The 15,715-nt window shown below is 41.3% G+C and overlaps 1 protein-coding gene across 5 annotated transcripts in view; it reads right to left on the bottom strand.

The window, feature by feature from the left end:
- grm5b (glutamate receptor, metabotropic 5b) overlaps positions 1 to 15,715 on the bottom strand; it is a 93,893-nt gene that overhangs the window by 77,101 nt on the left and 1,077 nt on the right. Inside the window, exons 1-5 of one of the 5 annotated variants that reach the window (XM_039826176.1) lie at positions 14,266 to 14,419; positions 11,325 to 11,447; positions 9,459 to 9,845; positions 8,617 to 9,090; positions 8,309 to 8,423 (exon numbers count right to left, since the gene is read on the bottom strand). In XM_039826176.1, coding sequence (XP_039682110.1) covers positions 8,309 to 8,423; positions 8,617 to 9,090; positions 9,459 to 9,611 — 742 coding nt within the window. In that variant the 5' untranslated portion in view covers positions 9,612 to 9,845; positions 11,325 to 11,447; positions 14,266 to 14,419. Of the gene's footprint in view, positions 1 to 8,308; positions 8,424 to 8,616; positions 9,091 to 9,458; positions 9,846 to 11,324; positions 11,448 to 14,265; positions 14,420 to 15,715 lie in introns of those variants that run through there. The other 4 variants (XM_039826185.1, XM_039826191.1, XM_039826166.1 and 1 more) reach the window with 4 other exon arrangements.

The raw sequence follows: 15,715 nt of genomic DNA, 5'->3' as shown, positions 1-15,715 counted from the left end.
ACATCCATGACGCACGGATCCATCTCCCCAGGAACAAACGCTGTGTCGGGTGGGCAAACTCATGTGATGCGTAATTGATCCCGTGAATGACTTGTAGGCTATTAAGTATACAAGGTGTACCGGTCCACCAAACACTGGGTCTTAATTCTGCACATATTTCTGTTACTGTAGTTCTGCTTACTATTTCATTATTTCATCCATGCGTGGCGCAGCGGATCCGTGGGCAGTGTCCCCTGCCGTGGAGACTCTGGCCTCACTAACCTCTCCTCCTCTGAGTCAGGTCTCCCTCGCGCTGGACTCAGTTCCACTGAGCCTACTAACACTTAGAAAATAACTGGCATTACATCAGTGAGTTCAAACTGCTTATCGTGCGTAATTTGGACTGACGCTGAGATGCATGTTGTTCTGTAAATGGTGTGGCGCTGCCACTATTCTCTTGATTTCCACTTCGACATTAGACATTTTTTTGAGTGAAAGATACTTATATTTAGCATATATCATCACAGGTAACAAGCTAACCATCGCAAAGTGTTGTGCTAATGCTGGGAACAGGCACATTGTATCTTTATAGTTGTATCCATATGATGTGACAGACTTATATTAATATTTCACCAGGTCCGTGAGCTAGAGGGATGTGTTAAGTAGACCCCATAAAGTTATCCCACAACTGATGTTAATGCTGTAATGTCTGGACATGCTTTGAATTCAAGATTTATGGGACAGATCAGATGGCCAGAGACTTGAGACTGGACTTGGACTTGAGCTCAAAGACTGGAGACTCGACTTGGACTTCCAAAAAAGACTTGTGAACATCTCTGCTGTGCGCATATACTGCGCAAAAGCGCCACTCGCGCCTAGGTTATTTAATTGTATAGCCTTGTTAGGCTATGTGCGGGGTGTGCCAACATTTTTTTATGAGATAGAGAGACCCCATTAAAGACAAAAAGATAATTCGAACACTGGACAGGACGCATAACAGCAGTTTTATAACCTTAACCAACTCTGATTCTATCAAGCAAACTCTGGATCTAGAAATATACAATTTATCTGCCCAGAAACCATTCTTGTAAATACGTACACGTACAGAGAAACAAACAAACACACAAACATGTACACATAAGTGCACACTATTTGCATTGATGCAGGCATGTGCTAATTTTCCTGTACAAGTACAGGCAATTACATGCCTGGTATAATAAACAATTGCCCTGCACATACATATCACATATATATAGACATTTTTTCCCTGACTGTTATCTGTGATAGGAAATTTCTATTTAATACTCCCTCTTAGATATTGTGGATAGCAAGAGGAATGGCAAACCATCTTTCTTAACTGAAGCCATTAAATGGATTCCCAGAACATGAGTTTTGCAATCTGAGCCTGAGCCAATTTGAGTAGATGTAATCCTGTGACCCAGGCTCATTAAAACACAGAATAGCTCGTTATATGGGGACCCACCAGAAACTGGCCCATGACCCACTTTGTATGTTTACCCTTAGGCAACAGTGCCAGAGACAACGGTAAAAACGTGAGCATCTTCAGTCAGTCATTCTCCTCTTCCCCCTTCATTATACCTTTCTCTACACTGCCCTACCAAACCCATCCCAGTTTCATCTTCCTCAATCCTGTGAAGGCCATGGCAGTTAAATAGGAACAGGGCAGATCATGCTACACACACAGAGAGTGAGGGAGAGAGAGAGAGACAGTGGAAAAAGAAAGAGAAAACAGAGGAGGGGAGAGGAGTCAATAAAGACAAATAGGAGAATGATCTGAGAGAACGTGAGAAAGACAACAAGGGCGCAAGAGTAAAGAAGAAGAGAAGGTTGACGTCTTGATTTATTGAGAGTGATCCATTTCTGTTGGAGCGTGCTTGGGTGACTCATGTCAGATTTCATGTCAATAAAACCCATTGAGCTGAATTGAGCAACAGAGGGGAATGAGAGGGAGTCAGAGAAAGAGTGAAACAGTGGAGGATGATAATGATTCTCTTCAGAGGAATACTAAATGAACACTGAAACCCAATTGCAACCATGGGTGCGAATTACTAATGGTTTGTTTTATGATCGACTGACAACAGACGGTGATCAATATTGTACAGAATATGCACACATTTTATCTATACAGTCAAGTGCATATATATGAGCAATAATGGGAGAGGATTAAAGAAGAATGCTGACAAAGAACAACCTCCCTTCCCTTCACAGCGCAGAGTACAGCAGTTGAGCACCTTCAGCTACAGGCTGGTCTCCCCAAGGTGCTCTACAAAGACTTAATTCTAGGAACGGTTAGACTTCACAACTTCTCCTCTGTCTGTTTAAGCATATATATATATATATATATATATATATATATATATATATATATATATATATATATATATATTAGGGATGCACCGAAATGAAAATTCTTGGCCGAAAACGAAAACCGAAAAAGAGGAAACCAAGACCGAAAACCGAAACACCGAAAGAAATTATGCCAATTATTAGTACCATTGCATTTATGGCTATGACTGTGTACTAACTTGACTAAAATCAAGGCATTGCAATTGTATAAATTAATATTAAAGTTTAATTAACATAACATACAGTAAGACAGCTATGGAGAGGAGCACTGAGTGGGAGGATCTGGGCCAAATGACATGCAGCTGGGTCATTGTGTGTCAAAATCCAGGAAAAAAAGGTGGTGCACCCTCTTAGATTTTGCTCAAAGTTTATGCTACCCTTAATGTCCTTTCACACATTTTTTTTCCAAATCTAGGGCATGCTGTACAAACTTGTAATGGTTCAGTCATATTGACAGGTTTGTCTTCCAACCTACAAAGTTTGGGCTGCCTATGAATTAATGTCCAAATATTGCTTCCCAGATAATGTGATTTGCAGGCTGTAAAACTTTAGTAATTTCAAGGGCTAAAAATATGAAGACATAGGATTTGAACAGAAATATTGTACAGGCCTTGGTTTTGGGACACATTCTTGATATAGACAAGGTTTGAACAAAATCTGAGACAGTGCAACAACAACAACCTGTAATTCCATTTTAACCCAGAAGACTCTGATAGTGCACATGCACCTGCCTGATAAATAGCCTATATTAATTGAAACAAATAGACATTTATCTACTGGAATAGAGCAGTGTAAATATTGCATAAGGCCATCCTCAACCTTACAGTAGGCTACTTTTAGGACATGATTTCTGTTCAGCAATCAATGATTGTTATGCACCGGGCTAATTTGCGGGTAGTTTAAAGTTACAGTTACTGTGATGTTACTGGCTATGTTCACTGCATATTCCACAAATGAACGTGCTATGACGGACATGCACTACTAAAATTACATTATCACACCAAGTACTCTCAGTCACTTAGCCTGCGAATTCTTCTAAACTTACTTAATGTGACTCAAGAGCGCAGACTCGCCCATTGGGAAAAGCTGCACGTCTTTTTTGCAGACTTTACAAGAGGCAACTCGTAGGGTTTGTCCCTGTTTAATCCATAATTAGTATTTTTCATCTTCCAGCCAACATTCATTGAAACGACAACCTTCCGGCAGCGATATTACGAATCCCACTATGGCCACGCCAAGACCCGCAGTCACACAGCGAGCAGGTTTAATTTTAGGCTCTCCAACATTTTATCTCTCCATTTAATAAACAAACTATTCAGTAAGTTAGGTATTTGTTTTGAAAGAAATACGGTTACAATTTCAAGCATTTTCAAGCATTTTATCCCAAACTCAAGCACTTTTCAAACCTTGAAAACACAACATCAAAATTCAAGCATTTTTAAGGATTTCAAGCACCTGTACAAACCCTGCATGTATGATTACATACTATCGCCCAATGAGAAAGTAATACTCACTGTATTCCCATCTCCAATTATATTATGTCATTACATCAACGTAATTACCGTGCTGATATTACATGTATTATTCAGTTTCTTGCATATCTGTTTCTATCATCTCCTTCCAGATGCATGTCATTTCCTTCACATAAAACACATCTCAACACACCCCCCCAAAAACACACACAAAAAAAAAAAAAAAAAAAAAAAAAAAAAAAAAAAACACACACACACACACACAATGGTTTTCTGGCACCATTATCATTGCTTTCCCCATTTAACCCTTCATTTCCTCCTTTCCTCCTGCGTCTTCCTCACTGCCCTCCCCTCCCTCTACCCCTTCTCCCTTCTTTACTCCAATGTCCTCCCTCTCCCTTGCCTCTCTTCCTTATCTCTCACTCTCTCTTTTCCATCCGGCATTCCGTCTTGACGCTGCCACCCTCCCTCTCTCCGTGTTTCAGAAGGCAGCATTCAACCTTGAGGACCAGTTCCAAGGTCAAACCCGCTTTTGTCTGACGAAATACAAAGACCAATACTTTTCTGACAAATACACACATTTGCACACACAACCACAAGCACTCTTTTAAAGACAAATGCCTTTACACACGTGTGTGTGTGTGTGTGTGTCACACCAAGGTCTACAAATACAAAAAAATGAACTCCTCCTCCACTGCATTACCGACACACAATAACAAACAATCTCATACACACAACACACCCGTTTTAACGGTGTACATGCATGAACACCATTAACACACACACTTTCCCTTCATACCTAAATTCAAATGCTGTTGTAATGCCCTCAGGCAATGCCTGAGGCCGGGATCCAGGGTCCGTGTGTGTGTGTGTGTGTGTGTGTGTGTGTGTGTGTGTGTGTGTGTGTGTGTGTGTGTGTGTGTGTGTGTGTGTGTGTGTGTGTGTGTGTATTGCGCTTTATCCCACAGGTCCAGGTTCAACAAGCCTTCTCTCAGTGGACACATACAGTCACAGTTACTGCATTGTCCTCCATTCCTGTAGCTGTCACACTATCTCCCACCAGTAAACCAACTGACTCAACTCAGCAAGTGAGTTTATTCAGTACATCGCCATGCCTATATCAAATAAATAAAATTCAATCATGTTTGCCTTAGGGTTGGGCGATGTCCCCTAAATTGGCAGTTGACCATGTTTACAGTAAAACATTGTGATGGACGATGATATCGTCGTCGGGGCCGGGAGGGGGGGGGCGCTAGCTCAAATCTCTTTACATAAATATTTTTTTCTACTACTATGGGCCAAGAGTTAACATAGAAACGATTAGACATACATGTAAATGCCCTCTGTAAATTGTGTCCTGCTGGTAGGTTTTACAACGTGACCTACTTTCACTTAAGTACGGTGCAGTAAAGTCAATCAGATGTCCGTGAGCTGCGTAACGACAGTACAGTGCAACGTTTGCCTTCAACAGAGCAACAGTAATAACCTAATATACCATCATTACTGAGTTTAAACTACATTCTTGGTTATGTTTGCACTGAATAACGCATTCAATAAACAGAAACATAACTCTTGCAGCGCACATGAACAGATGCGCAATATTAGCTCACACATAAAATGAGCCTCGTGAATTAGCCTACTGTTGCTAATGTACATTCATAAATCCTGCATAACATCGTCCCGTACCTACAGGACCTCAGACTTACTTATTGATTCACGCACAGAGTAGTGTCGACAAACTTACTCCAATGAGGGGAGAAAGGAAAGTGTGATCGCGTTCCACATTAACTCTTTTTTAGAGGTCGACCGATCGGAGGTCGGACGATTTTTGGGCTTTTTTTACATAATCGGCATCAGCCAATATCAAGCCGATTAATAGGCAGGCGCATCTGCGGGCAGCCTGGTGTTGTTGTTGTTGTGGAGAACGTGTTCGACGCATGCTGCCCCTAGAGTCAATTACCAGCAGAGTGAGCAGACCTCATCCAGTGCCTAAGGAAGGAGCAATTCCTCGGAGAAAACGGTAAGGATTAAATTCTTATAAGTCGTATATATTTAATGAAAAACGTATGACATGTTACTGCCAACTTAGAGAAAAAACATGAACAGGCGACATGACGTTCGGCTACTTTGGATATTGATAGCTGTCGTGTCATGCTGTCATGTCACAATAATTAAGCTAGAATTTCGCAATCACAGACAGTGGATCTGAGACTTTTATTATTTGTTCTGTTTATGTGTCTATATTTGAGAGGGTTGTCAACTCAATGCAGAGAAAGAAGTTGTAGTTAAAAGAGACCACCTAGTGAAGGACTGGCTTTGCTTTGCTAGCGTTGCTAGGGTTGGTACAGAGTAGACCCGGTGCTAATATGGCACCTGTGCCTTAACGACCCGTATCTACCGGACCGAATAGCAACGCGGATTTCTGTACCTCATTTCGGCGCCACTGATATGCCTGCGTTGCTCTCTGATGCTCCGAAAACGAATGTTAGAATAACAGAAACATTGCAGCATGTGACGCTAGTTAACATTACACTCGTCAGCAGCTAACGTTAGCCTACCATTAGCTAGCAGATGGATTAAACACGATTAAAATGCTGACAGCTAAACGGTGTAAAGTGTGATTTATTTCACTGTATAGGATCCAACAGCAGTATGTTAAGCAGTGTGCTGCAGCCGTTGTTTAGCTATTTGTCTGAAGAACAACACAGACGGTGCGTCGCGGTGCATTCAAAGTTGTTGTAAAATACCCTTTTGCCAGGGTGGTTGTTTTTGTCGTTCAACAGCAATTTACTAGTGAAATACGTTATTGTTATAAGTTATAGTTATTACATTATTATTAAATCATTTAATTTTGACCATATGGCCTAAAGTTGTTTTCCCCCCTTAATTAGGTTTTGCCCATTTGGCTTTGTCTGTCAACAAACAAAACAAACCAAAAATACATGTTTCAGGACAGTTTTTGGGAAGATGATAGAAACTTTTTAGCCTTGTATCACTTACAATGCACTGAATTATTAGCTGATTTATAAAACAAATGTTAGATTTATATCTATACCTATCTATAAAATGACTTGAAGAAGATACTATACAAAAATACTAACTTAACCTTGTATTTTCCCCCTTTTTTAGTCATTAAGTCTGATGGCTGAAAAGAAAACCACCCCCTTATGGCAGCGCTTCACCCAGCCAACACCAAAACAAAGAAATGCTGCTGGTTGCTACTGTGTGTCAGCACTACTATTATTAAAATGGTCAATTTATTTTATTGTTCTCAGCTGTTTGATAAATGCTGCTAAGTGCACTAAACTTTATCTTTTAATTGAAAAGTTTATTTGACAAAGTTAAATTTATTTTCTTTCTTTCTTCTTACCCGTTTTGTTTATTTATACAATATATGTTTTTACATTATATATGTTTAATGTAAGTATACAAGTGCAGATTGGTGTTCAAGTGTTCAATAAATGTTTTTGTTGAGAAATTTTGTGTATCTTAAGTACTTATTAGTGTTAAATTTTATCTTTCAAATAGAGGTTAAAAACAAGCAAATATCAGCCAAAAATAATCGGCAGCATATATCGGCCATCGAAAACCCATATCGGTCGACCTCTACTCTTTTTTCTCTCTCACTCGAGACCACTGTGTCCAACGTTACTAGAAGGTAGAGCAAGCTACAACTGACAGGGAGAGAGAAAGAGAGAGAGAGAGAGAGAGAGAGAGAGAGAGAGAGAGAGAGAGAAAAAAAAAAAAAAAACAGTAAACGCCAATCCAGTCTGCTCAAAGCGATGGTCTTTTTCACAAATAGGTTGCACGTAAAGGGGGGAAAAGTAGCTTCCACTTAAGGAGCCCTATGTCTTGTCTTAGTGTCTTTGCTAGTTTAAGACCGACGCACTTGTCAATTTCCCGTCCAGCGCCCACGACTAAGATTAGTGTGTTTGACAGGGTGGGGGGGCGTGGCATCACGATGATGGCTCTCCATCGTGATGTGGGCCAGCCATCACGATGGACGATGATATCGTCGATGATATCGTCCATCGGCACAACCTTAGTTTGCCTTTCACTTTGAATTTGTTTGTTTTTTTCGGTCTATGGCACACAATCCTCCATGTCTCCATATGTTTATCAGTTGTCATTCATCATTGATGCATACATGCATACATTTTGAGAAGATTAATTATACTTTGAGGTCAATCGCATTTGACACCATCATCACAAAAGTTCCTTTTTGTGAAGCATAACAAAATGTCTTCACAATTGAACATTTGAAAGCAATCAATGACTTTCCATTTGGACTACTGTTCAATTTATTTTAAGTCACTCTGAATAAGATCCATGTAAATGAATGTAATGAGGAGTCACGAATGTAGCATAAAGAGGCAGTTAGAGAGAGGAGGAGAGAACAAGAAAATGGAAAAGGCAAGAGTCTGTGTGTGCATGTCTGAACTTGGAAGAGGAGTTTAAAAGCCAGAGACAGTGTGTGTGGGTCGTTGTACCTTCAGTGTGTATAGCAGACACGTAGCTCCAGTTGTATCTCTTGACAATGTCCACCATAGCTCTTGCTTGTTGGGCATCTGAAGGCACCACCCGCATAAAATACTTATAAAGGCTCTGAAACAATGGAAATAAAATCAATGACAAGAAGAGTTATTCAGGAGCATAGTAGAACAAGTACTGTGTAATTCTACATAATCAAATTAAAGTTCCATTAAAGCAGCAGTGATACATTCTCTCTCTAATATTCACAAGCCTACATCTGTACAACTTCAATGACAAACATCTGTCTACAGGTACATGGTCTCACCTTATCGCTGAGGTCCATACTGGTGGCGGAGTAGGCAATCTGTGGTATGTTGAACAGCTGTAGAAGGTTCTGGACCTGAATGGCCACTGAGCTTGACCCTGGTCCAATTAAACCGACAATGGGTTTCTTCCCCCGCATTGGAGTGGCAGAGGGGTCTGCACACTTCATCGTCGCTCCTCCTCCTCCTCCTCCTCCTCCTCCTCCTCCCCCTCCTCCCCCTCCTCCCCCTCCCCAGGAGCCTCCTCCACCCCACTCCTCTGCGTCATCAGAAGAGACTAGTGAATCCCGTATGAATTCGATGCTCTGCTCCAGAGCCACAGCCGAGTGCCAACAGGAGTCCCGGATCTCACAGCCCAGGGAGATGTTGGGAAGGATGTGAGGGTCAGCGTTGATGCGGTCCAGTGTGTGCATCATGGCCTCCACCCTCTGGATACCATACTGCTCTCGCACCGCACCACACTTGCGCTCATGTACCTGTGCAGACAGGGTGGAAGAAAAAAAATCAAATCAAGTCAAATTGAACTGGCATTTAGATAATAATGTTGTTGAATGTTGTCACAGTTACTAATGGTGTCATAATTATTCAGACACATTTCAATTTGTTTAGCAGACTGGAGGAACAGTAAGACACATTTTTAGGCTTGTAACACATGGGTGCTTTACTGTTGGACTAATATTGGTTTTATATTTACATGACTGCCATGTTCAAGAGTTTTTCCTGTTTGCAATTATCCATAACGAAATGGAAAAAAACCTTAAATGTCAGTGGGGGGCTACAGGTTCCTGGGGGGAACACACAAATCATCCTGCAGATATACACAAACGCAAAAACACACAATTACCTTGTCAGCAGGAGGCTGATGATGGACGGAGAACAACGCTCCAATGATGATGTCTCCAGGTATGTGTGCTACAACCCGCCGTTCGGACTGGGCAGAGTCAGCTTGATAAGATCCCACCCAAATGGAGAGAACTAGCAGCAGCCAAAGCATCATCTTGGTCCGTTGAGGTAACAAAGGAGAAGCAGATCTCAAATGTGTTGTGTAGAGCCGTCACAGGACACGACTTGTCTGAGAAACACTTTTCTTGGCCATGGCAAGAGCTTGTGGCACAGAGGAGTTATTGAGAATGGATATTTTCAATAGATTCCTTTCTTCTGGTCTTTCTTTCCCTCAGATTTCAAGGTTGGACCATCACTGCAACAGCCGAGACAGGTGCAGCAGTGCGACCTGGGAAATTCAAAAGAAAATCTGGGCTAAGTCTCATTGGCTGAAACAACTTCAGGCTCCCCCACTTATAAGGTAAAGTTGGTAACCATGGTAACAGGTGACAGACAGACATGTTCACATAAACCTGTGAGCAGAAAAGATTCTGTTAGAATTTAAACATCTTAGTGGGTGCCGGATTTCACAGCCACGCTGGCCACACATGCTTGTTTGTAGTTTGATCCATTTACTTAAGCTTGACAGACTTTTAGCTACTACTAGCAGAGATAACTGTATAAAATTAAAGCCTGAGTATCGTTCACATTCACTCGACAGTGTTTGTGTGCACTCATTCCACAGCAAATGTTAATCTCAGCATACTTGATGTTTAATTTAAATAGGGATGCTAACTGCGCAAATTAAATCTACGTAACAACCATTGCATTGGCCATTATAGTGACCAATGAGCTGTTACTGTCTGTTCTTAATTAAGCTTAATGTGATGACTACAGAATCAGCTCTAGACCAGTACTCTTGATTTATGTATGGAGGCTTTACAAACTCTAGCTCAGCCTTACGGCCTTGCCCTGTTCTTCCTGGTTCACAGCTCTAAATCACTGACGGACCAGCAGAGTCACCACAGTCACCACTGTGTCAACATTATATCAACAACACAATCGCAACATCGGATCACACCTTACCGCTGCTGTGAAGAATCTTTGGTTGCCTGACAATCACTTGTGTAACTTGTGTATGACACCAACAAGGTCACATAAAAAAAATCCAAAGGCCAAAAATCCAAAAGCCATGATGATCACCAAACAATCCCATCAGCTACCATATGTCATTCCTCAAGTGTCTGCCTCTCGATGCTAACAAAATCAAACTTGGTATGTTATACCGTGTCCTTATTGCACCGTGGGTCGGAGAGACATTTTCAATTGCTCTGTATGTCTGGCACATATTGCAGAATTGACAATAAAGTTGACTTTACTTGATGCGCTTTTCTCCCGCTGCTCTAATGGTATTACTTTAACACTGGCTTTTGGGTGTTCTCTCCAAATTGGGCCCCCTTCCATTGTTACCATTATAGTGTACATTGTTTCCTAGGCTGAAACAAAGAATTTGGCAAAAACTGTGCATTCAGGGGTATTTTGTATTAATTCTCTTCTAGGAAAGAAAGTACACTATTGCATGTGCCTTGATATATTAAATTATAGAATGCATCCATTTAATGAAGTACAAACAGATGTTAACAGTAAAGTGATCAAAATGTGGTCAAGGGGATGATTAAAACAGACATACAGGACACATCCAGCTACAAGAAATACACCACGCACACAGTGTTTAACAGTCAGCCATATTGGGGGGGGCATTAGTTTCCTCCCCCAAGTAAACTTTAAAGCAGCCATCCCTCTGCATTAATGGGCAAGTCTTATACATTGCTTAACCTCAGAGCTACACAAATACTTTACTTCACTGCAATGGAGCAATTTAACTGACCGTAAACAGGAGGGAAGCTGGGACAGTTTAGACAGCAGAGGATGGCATTCACTGCTTATGCATTACAGGATCAAGGTCGTGACAGGGATGTTGGTGGATAACTGAATAGGGGAAAAGAGGGAGCTAGAGAAGGGGGAGAGAGAAATGAACGTGGAGTTTAGGTAAATATAGAGAAAAAAGATAGAGGAAGAGAGAGAAAAGAGAGAAAAGAAATGAAGATAAGGAGAGAATGATAAAAAAAAGAGGCATCAAGGGACAGAGAGTCTCACTGAACGTAATTAACATGACAGTGTCAGGATGGCAACGGGGCTAACTGCTGCTCCAATAATGATCAAATCAAACAAAACTCTGCTCTCTCTCACTCTCACTCACACACACACACACACACACACACACACACACACACACACACACACACACACACACACACTCTCTGTCTCTACCAATGACGCAATTGTGTCTATGTCTCCCATTCTCTATATCTACTGGCACATGGACGTTACAAATATGATTCTCCTCACTTAAAATTGCACTGCTCACTCAGGCAAGACACATTCCCACTTATAAAAAATAATTTCACCATGTTTCTCCCTCCCCAAGATAAGCCACTGTTTCATTTGCAATCCTGCATGTATGCCTCTCTTACACACTCAGTCACATACATGCTGTGTCTCTGTCACGCTCCCCCTCTGTGTCTCTCTCAGTGCGTAGGCCAAACTGTAGCTGAAAAGAAAAGAAAATCCTCATTCCCTAAACAAACATCTCGCACACGCCATTAGGCATTTATATCTCTACTTCCAGCTAAACTACCCACAAGGGCATTATAAAACCTTCCAAATCAACTTTAACACAGACAACATAGGCAGAGACAAACATGCTCTCTCCCTCTCTGCCTTGCTTTAATTCAATAAGTTCCATTAGCTGCTGACACACTGTTTTATGTGGTGAGAAAGCATTTAATTTACTGCACATTAAAACAGAGACAATAACAATTACAATTTACCTAAAAGAATCCCTTGTATGCAAACACATTTATTTTCTCTATCTTGTTCTGTATGACGCACAGGCATTTTTAATTAATGATGGGGCAGAGGGCAGCATCTGAAGTTAATGCTTTTTCATCATCTGAGCAGCTTGACTGTAAAAACTTTTCAAAGTGCATATTTTGACAGATTAAATGAGGGAAAAGAAAGTAAGACAAATCTAGATCAGGCATACTGACCGCAATTATTCACCATACACAAGACATAAACATGCTAATGGAAAATGCAGGCATCTTGAATGCCCTACAATGATAGGTGTGCATTCACCCACATTATATTAAAAGTGAGCAGGATCTTTCATCACCCTCTTCTCACAGTGACGTGCTAACAGCAGAAAACATAGGGATTAATGGAGTACCAGCCTAAGAGTTTGACATGTATAACGGCCATCTTTACATAAAGTATGTCTGTGTCTTTCTGTGAATATAAGACATACGGCCTTCTGGTCAAAGAAGAAAACTCAGGGGCATGAATGTTCAACAGAAACAGAGATCAATACATATCGTAGTGTTTCTTAAATTATTTGCTGGCAACTAAAATAGGGTTTACTGCTAATTTCTGTTGTGTATACAATTTAAAGAGACAGCAATATTTTGGGAAGCTTCGGTTATTCAGGGAAGGCTTTTGCTGAGTGGGCATGTGACAATGTGTCTCCATGTGCCTCTTGTTCCCGAGGGGACAGGGGTGCTATTTTTTGCACCTGAGCCTCAGGAAACAAGGTGTATCAGTATGTTTTAAAACGTTTAAAAGGTTGTTGTTGCCTTGTTGTTGCCTTGTTTCTGGAATAATGTAAATGCCATTAGGAGCTGTTCCTGGTGCTCAGACTATGGACATCACCAAGGCTAGGAGATGCCAACACTCACAATATTCAGATCTCTTGTGTATCTTACCCGACTGCTACAGCCAAATAGATATTTCTCAGTCAGTATGACCATAAGGGGCAATAAAGGTCAGGAAGGTGTCAAACACCATCAGAATCTCTAAACCAAATGCAGTATGTGATAAGCCAATACCTACATCACATTGCCAACAATATGTCACTGTAAACTTACTGTTGAGAACTGTTGACTATAGGCTATCTCCCTATGGGAATGTAATACGGTCTCGATAATACATGCGTGTATAGGCATTGTCGTCCGGGAGTGCTACCTGCAGCGGCACATCAGACAAGGTGTGACACAGTGGCGCCTTCTCCTCCCAAATAAGCTCTGACCTTAAAATCACTTCATCCTGCAATGTGTTCAACAGACACTTGCAGCCTACACTGGTAACCTTCTTATTTGTCGGTTAGTGACCTCGTTGTACTTTTCATTTTCTATTAGGTATTGTGGTTTTGTTGATGTTCCATAGCGTCCCTATAAATACATTCATTGACTTGTGTTATATGATGTATAGCCTTAATTAATCACTGACATACACGTACAGCGCCTGGTCAAACCGCCTCTCTCCAAGGAGAAATACAATCCAGAGACAACAATGACTGGCGCAGCATCCGTCAACCGCAATGGGAGATCAGAGTCCATCATTTGCACCGAATCAAACACACACACGATGTTTTTTTTGTTTGTTTTTTTTACAACGAATGGTGCAAAGCATGACAGAGACACTGTCTGAAATGAGCATGGTCACAGCATGCACAGATGAAAACCGAGTTTCTGATCCCTCTCGGTCTTATTGGCATGGCTGTATCTCCTATACATTATTGCAATTGGCTGATCTTTTTAACTAGGTTACACGCTTACGGGATATAACCTTTATGAATACTGCAAGAACAATAGGTAATAGCAAAGTGCGACAAAATCACTCTGAGCAGAATATTGAGTAGGGTAGACAGGATAAGTCTCTGAAGAAATACGGTGGTCTTTCATAGGGTATATATCTTAATAGTAAAACGTTACCTTATTGAAATATATGTCTCTCTGCCGTCATCGGCACGGTCCCGCTTGATAAGTTGGTTTTAAGTTAGTATCACAGAGAAAAGATACTGCCGATGTAGTATGTGTCTGTGCAGCCTCCGAGCTCCCTCCGTTTTCCAGTCACGCACACCTGAGCCTGTCTCCAAACACCTCTCTCCTTCATCCCACCCCTTTTCCTCTCCTCTGCCCCGCCTCTCCTAAGCCCTCTCCCCGCTTGCCATCCGCTCAGCTCTCTTTACCTTCTTATTTCCCCTCATCCATTCCTTATCTCCATATAAATTCATCATCCACTTCTCCCCTTTCTCACTAATTTCCTTCTCTCCGATTTGGGTCATTTAGTTTGGCTTTTGAACATTTGTTCTACCTCATCTATCTTTCCTTATCCCATTGTTTCATAATATTATGTCTTCCTTCCTACTGTGGTAAGAAGTAAGGACAAATCCTTGTTGAAAAGAATAGACAAGCTAGCAGCTGGTCTGCAGACTATAAATTAAAAGAGAACGGGATCTGACAACAGGGCTGCGTGTCAACGTTAGCTAGGCTCAACGTTACGAACGTCTTGCCTTTAGCTTCGCATATTTCTTATTTTGTTAATCACGAAGCGACGAAGTTTATCTGTAAACGTATTAACGTTATCTGGTTGTAAATTAAAAAAATAATCCAAAGTGTTACCCTAATTAATGTCAGGCTACTCTAGCTACTTGATACGCACGTTTGGCAACTAGCATAAATTCTTCCGCAGAAGCTAGCTAGCATATCTGGACGAAAGATTCGTCTCTGCGGTGGCTAACTTAGCGACGCACTGAGCAAAAGTGCGGAACAGGTAGTGCTAAAGTCTTGTTTCCCCATCAATTTGTGGTTCCCCTTCCCCCGAACTCCCACTTTAACATCAACAAGTCGTCTTCTGTTATGTTAACTTCAGCCCAATCTTACCATTACAACAGCTTTACGACGCCTGAAAGGAGGCAATATTTGACGGGGGTACAGAAATAACACACACACAAAAAAACACCTGTGCCGGGTTCGAGCCAATCAGAGCTGAGTTCCTAAAATGTGGTTTATTGGCACATGAACACCGCACACAGGGAGTAGTATCCTATAATAATATAATAATCATATAAAGTCGCGCCACGGTGCCAGCAGAGGGAACAATAACAGACAGATAGGCTATAGCACAGAAACAGTGATGGTCAAACTATCAATCTGTGTGACTAGTCTAGTGTCTTTTTCTGTCTATCTCTCTACACGTGTTTTTTTTTTTTTCATTTTCCGTGTGCATCCCTCTTTGGCTGTATTTCTCTGTTGGTCCGTCTTCCTTTTGCACTGAACGCCTTTAATAGACTAGATCAGAAAATGGACGTAGGCTTATATGGCTATGTGGCGCTGTTCATATGGCCTAAGGTAGGCCTATAGAATGAAGGTGGGCTCTGTG

This window comes from Perca fluviatilis, chromosome 2, assembly GCF_010015445.1.
Source record: "Perca fluviatilis chromosome 2, GENO_Pfluv_1.0, whole genome shotgun sequence".
Taxonomy (NCBI): domain Eukaryota; kingdom Metazoa; phylum Chordata; class Actinopteri; order Perciformes; family Percidae; genus Perca; species Perca fluviatilis.
Note: the sequence above shows the minus strand (reverse complement) of the source record. Positions and strands in the feature narration are given on the sequence as shown.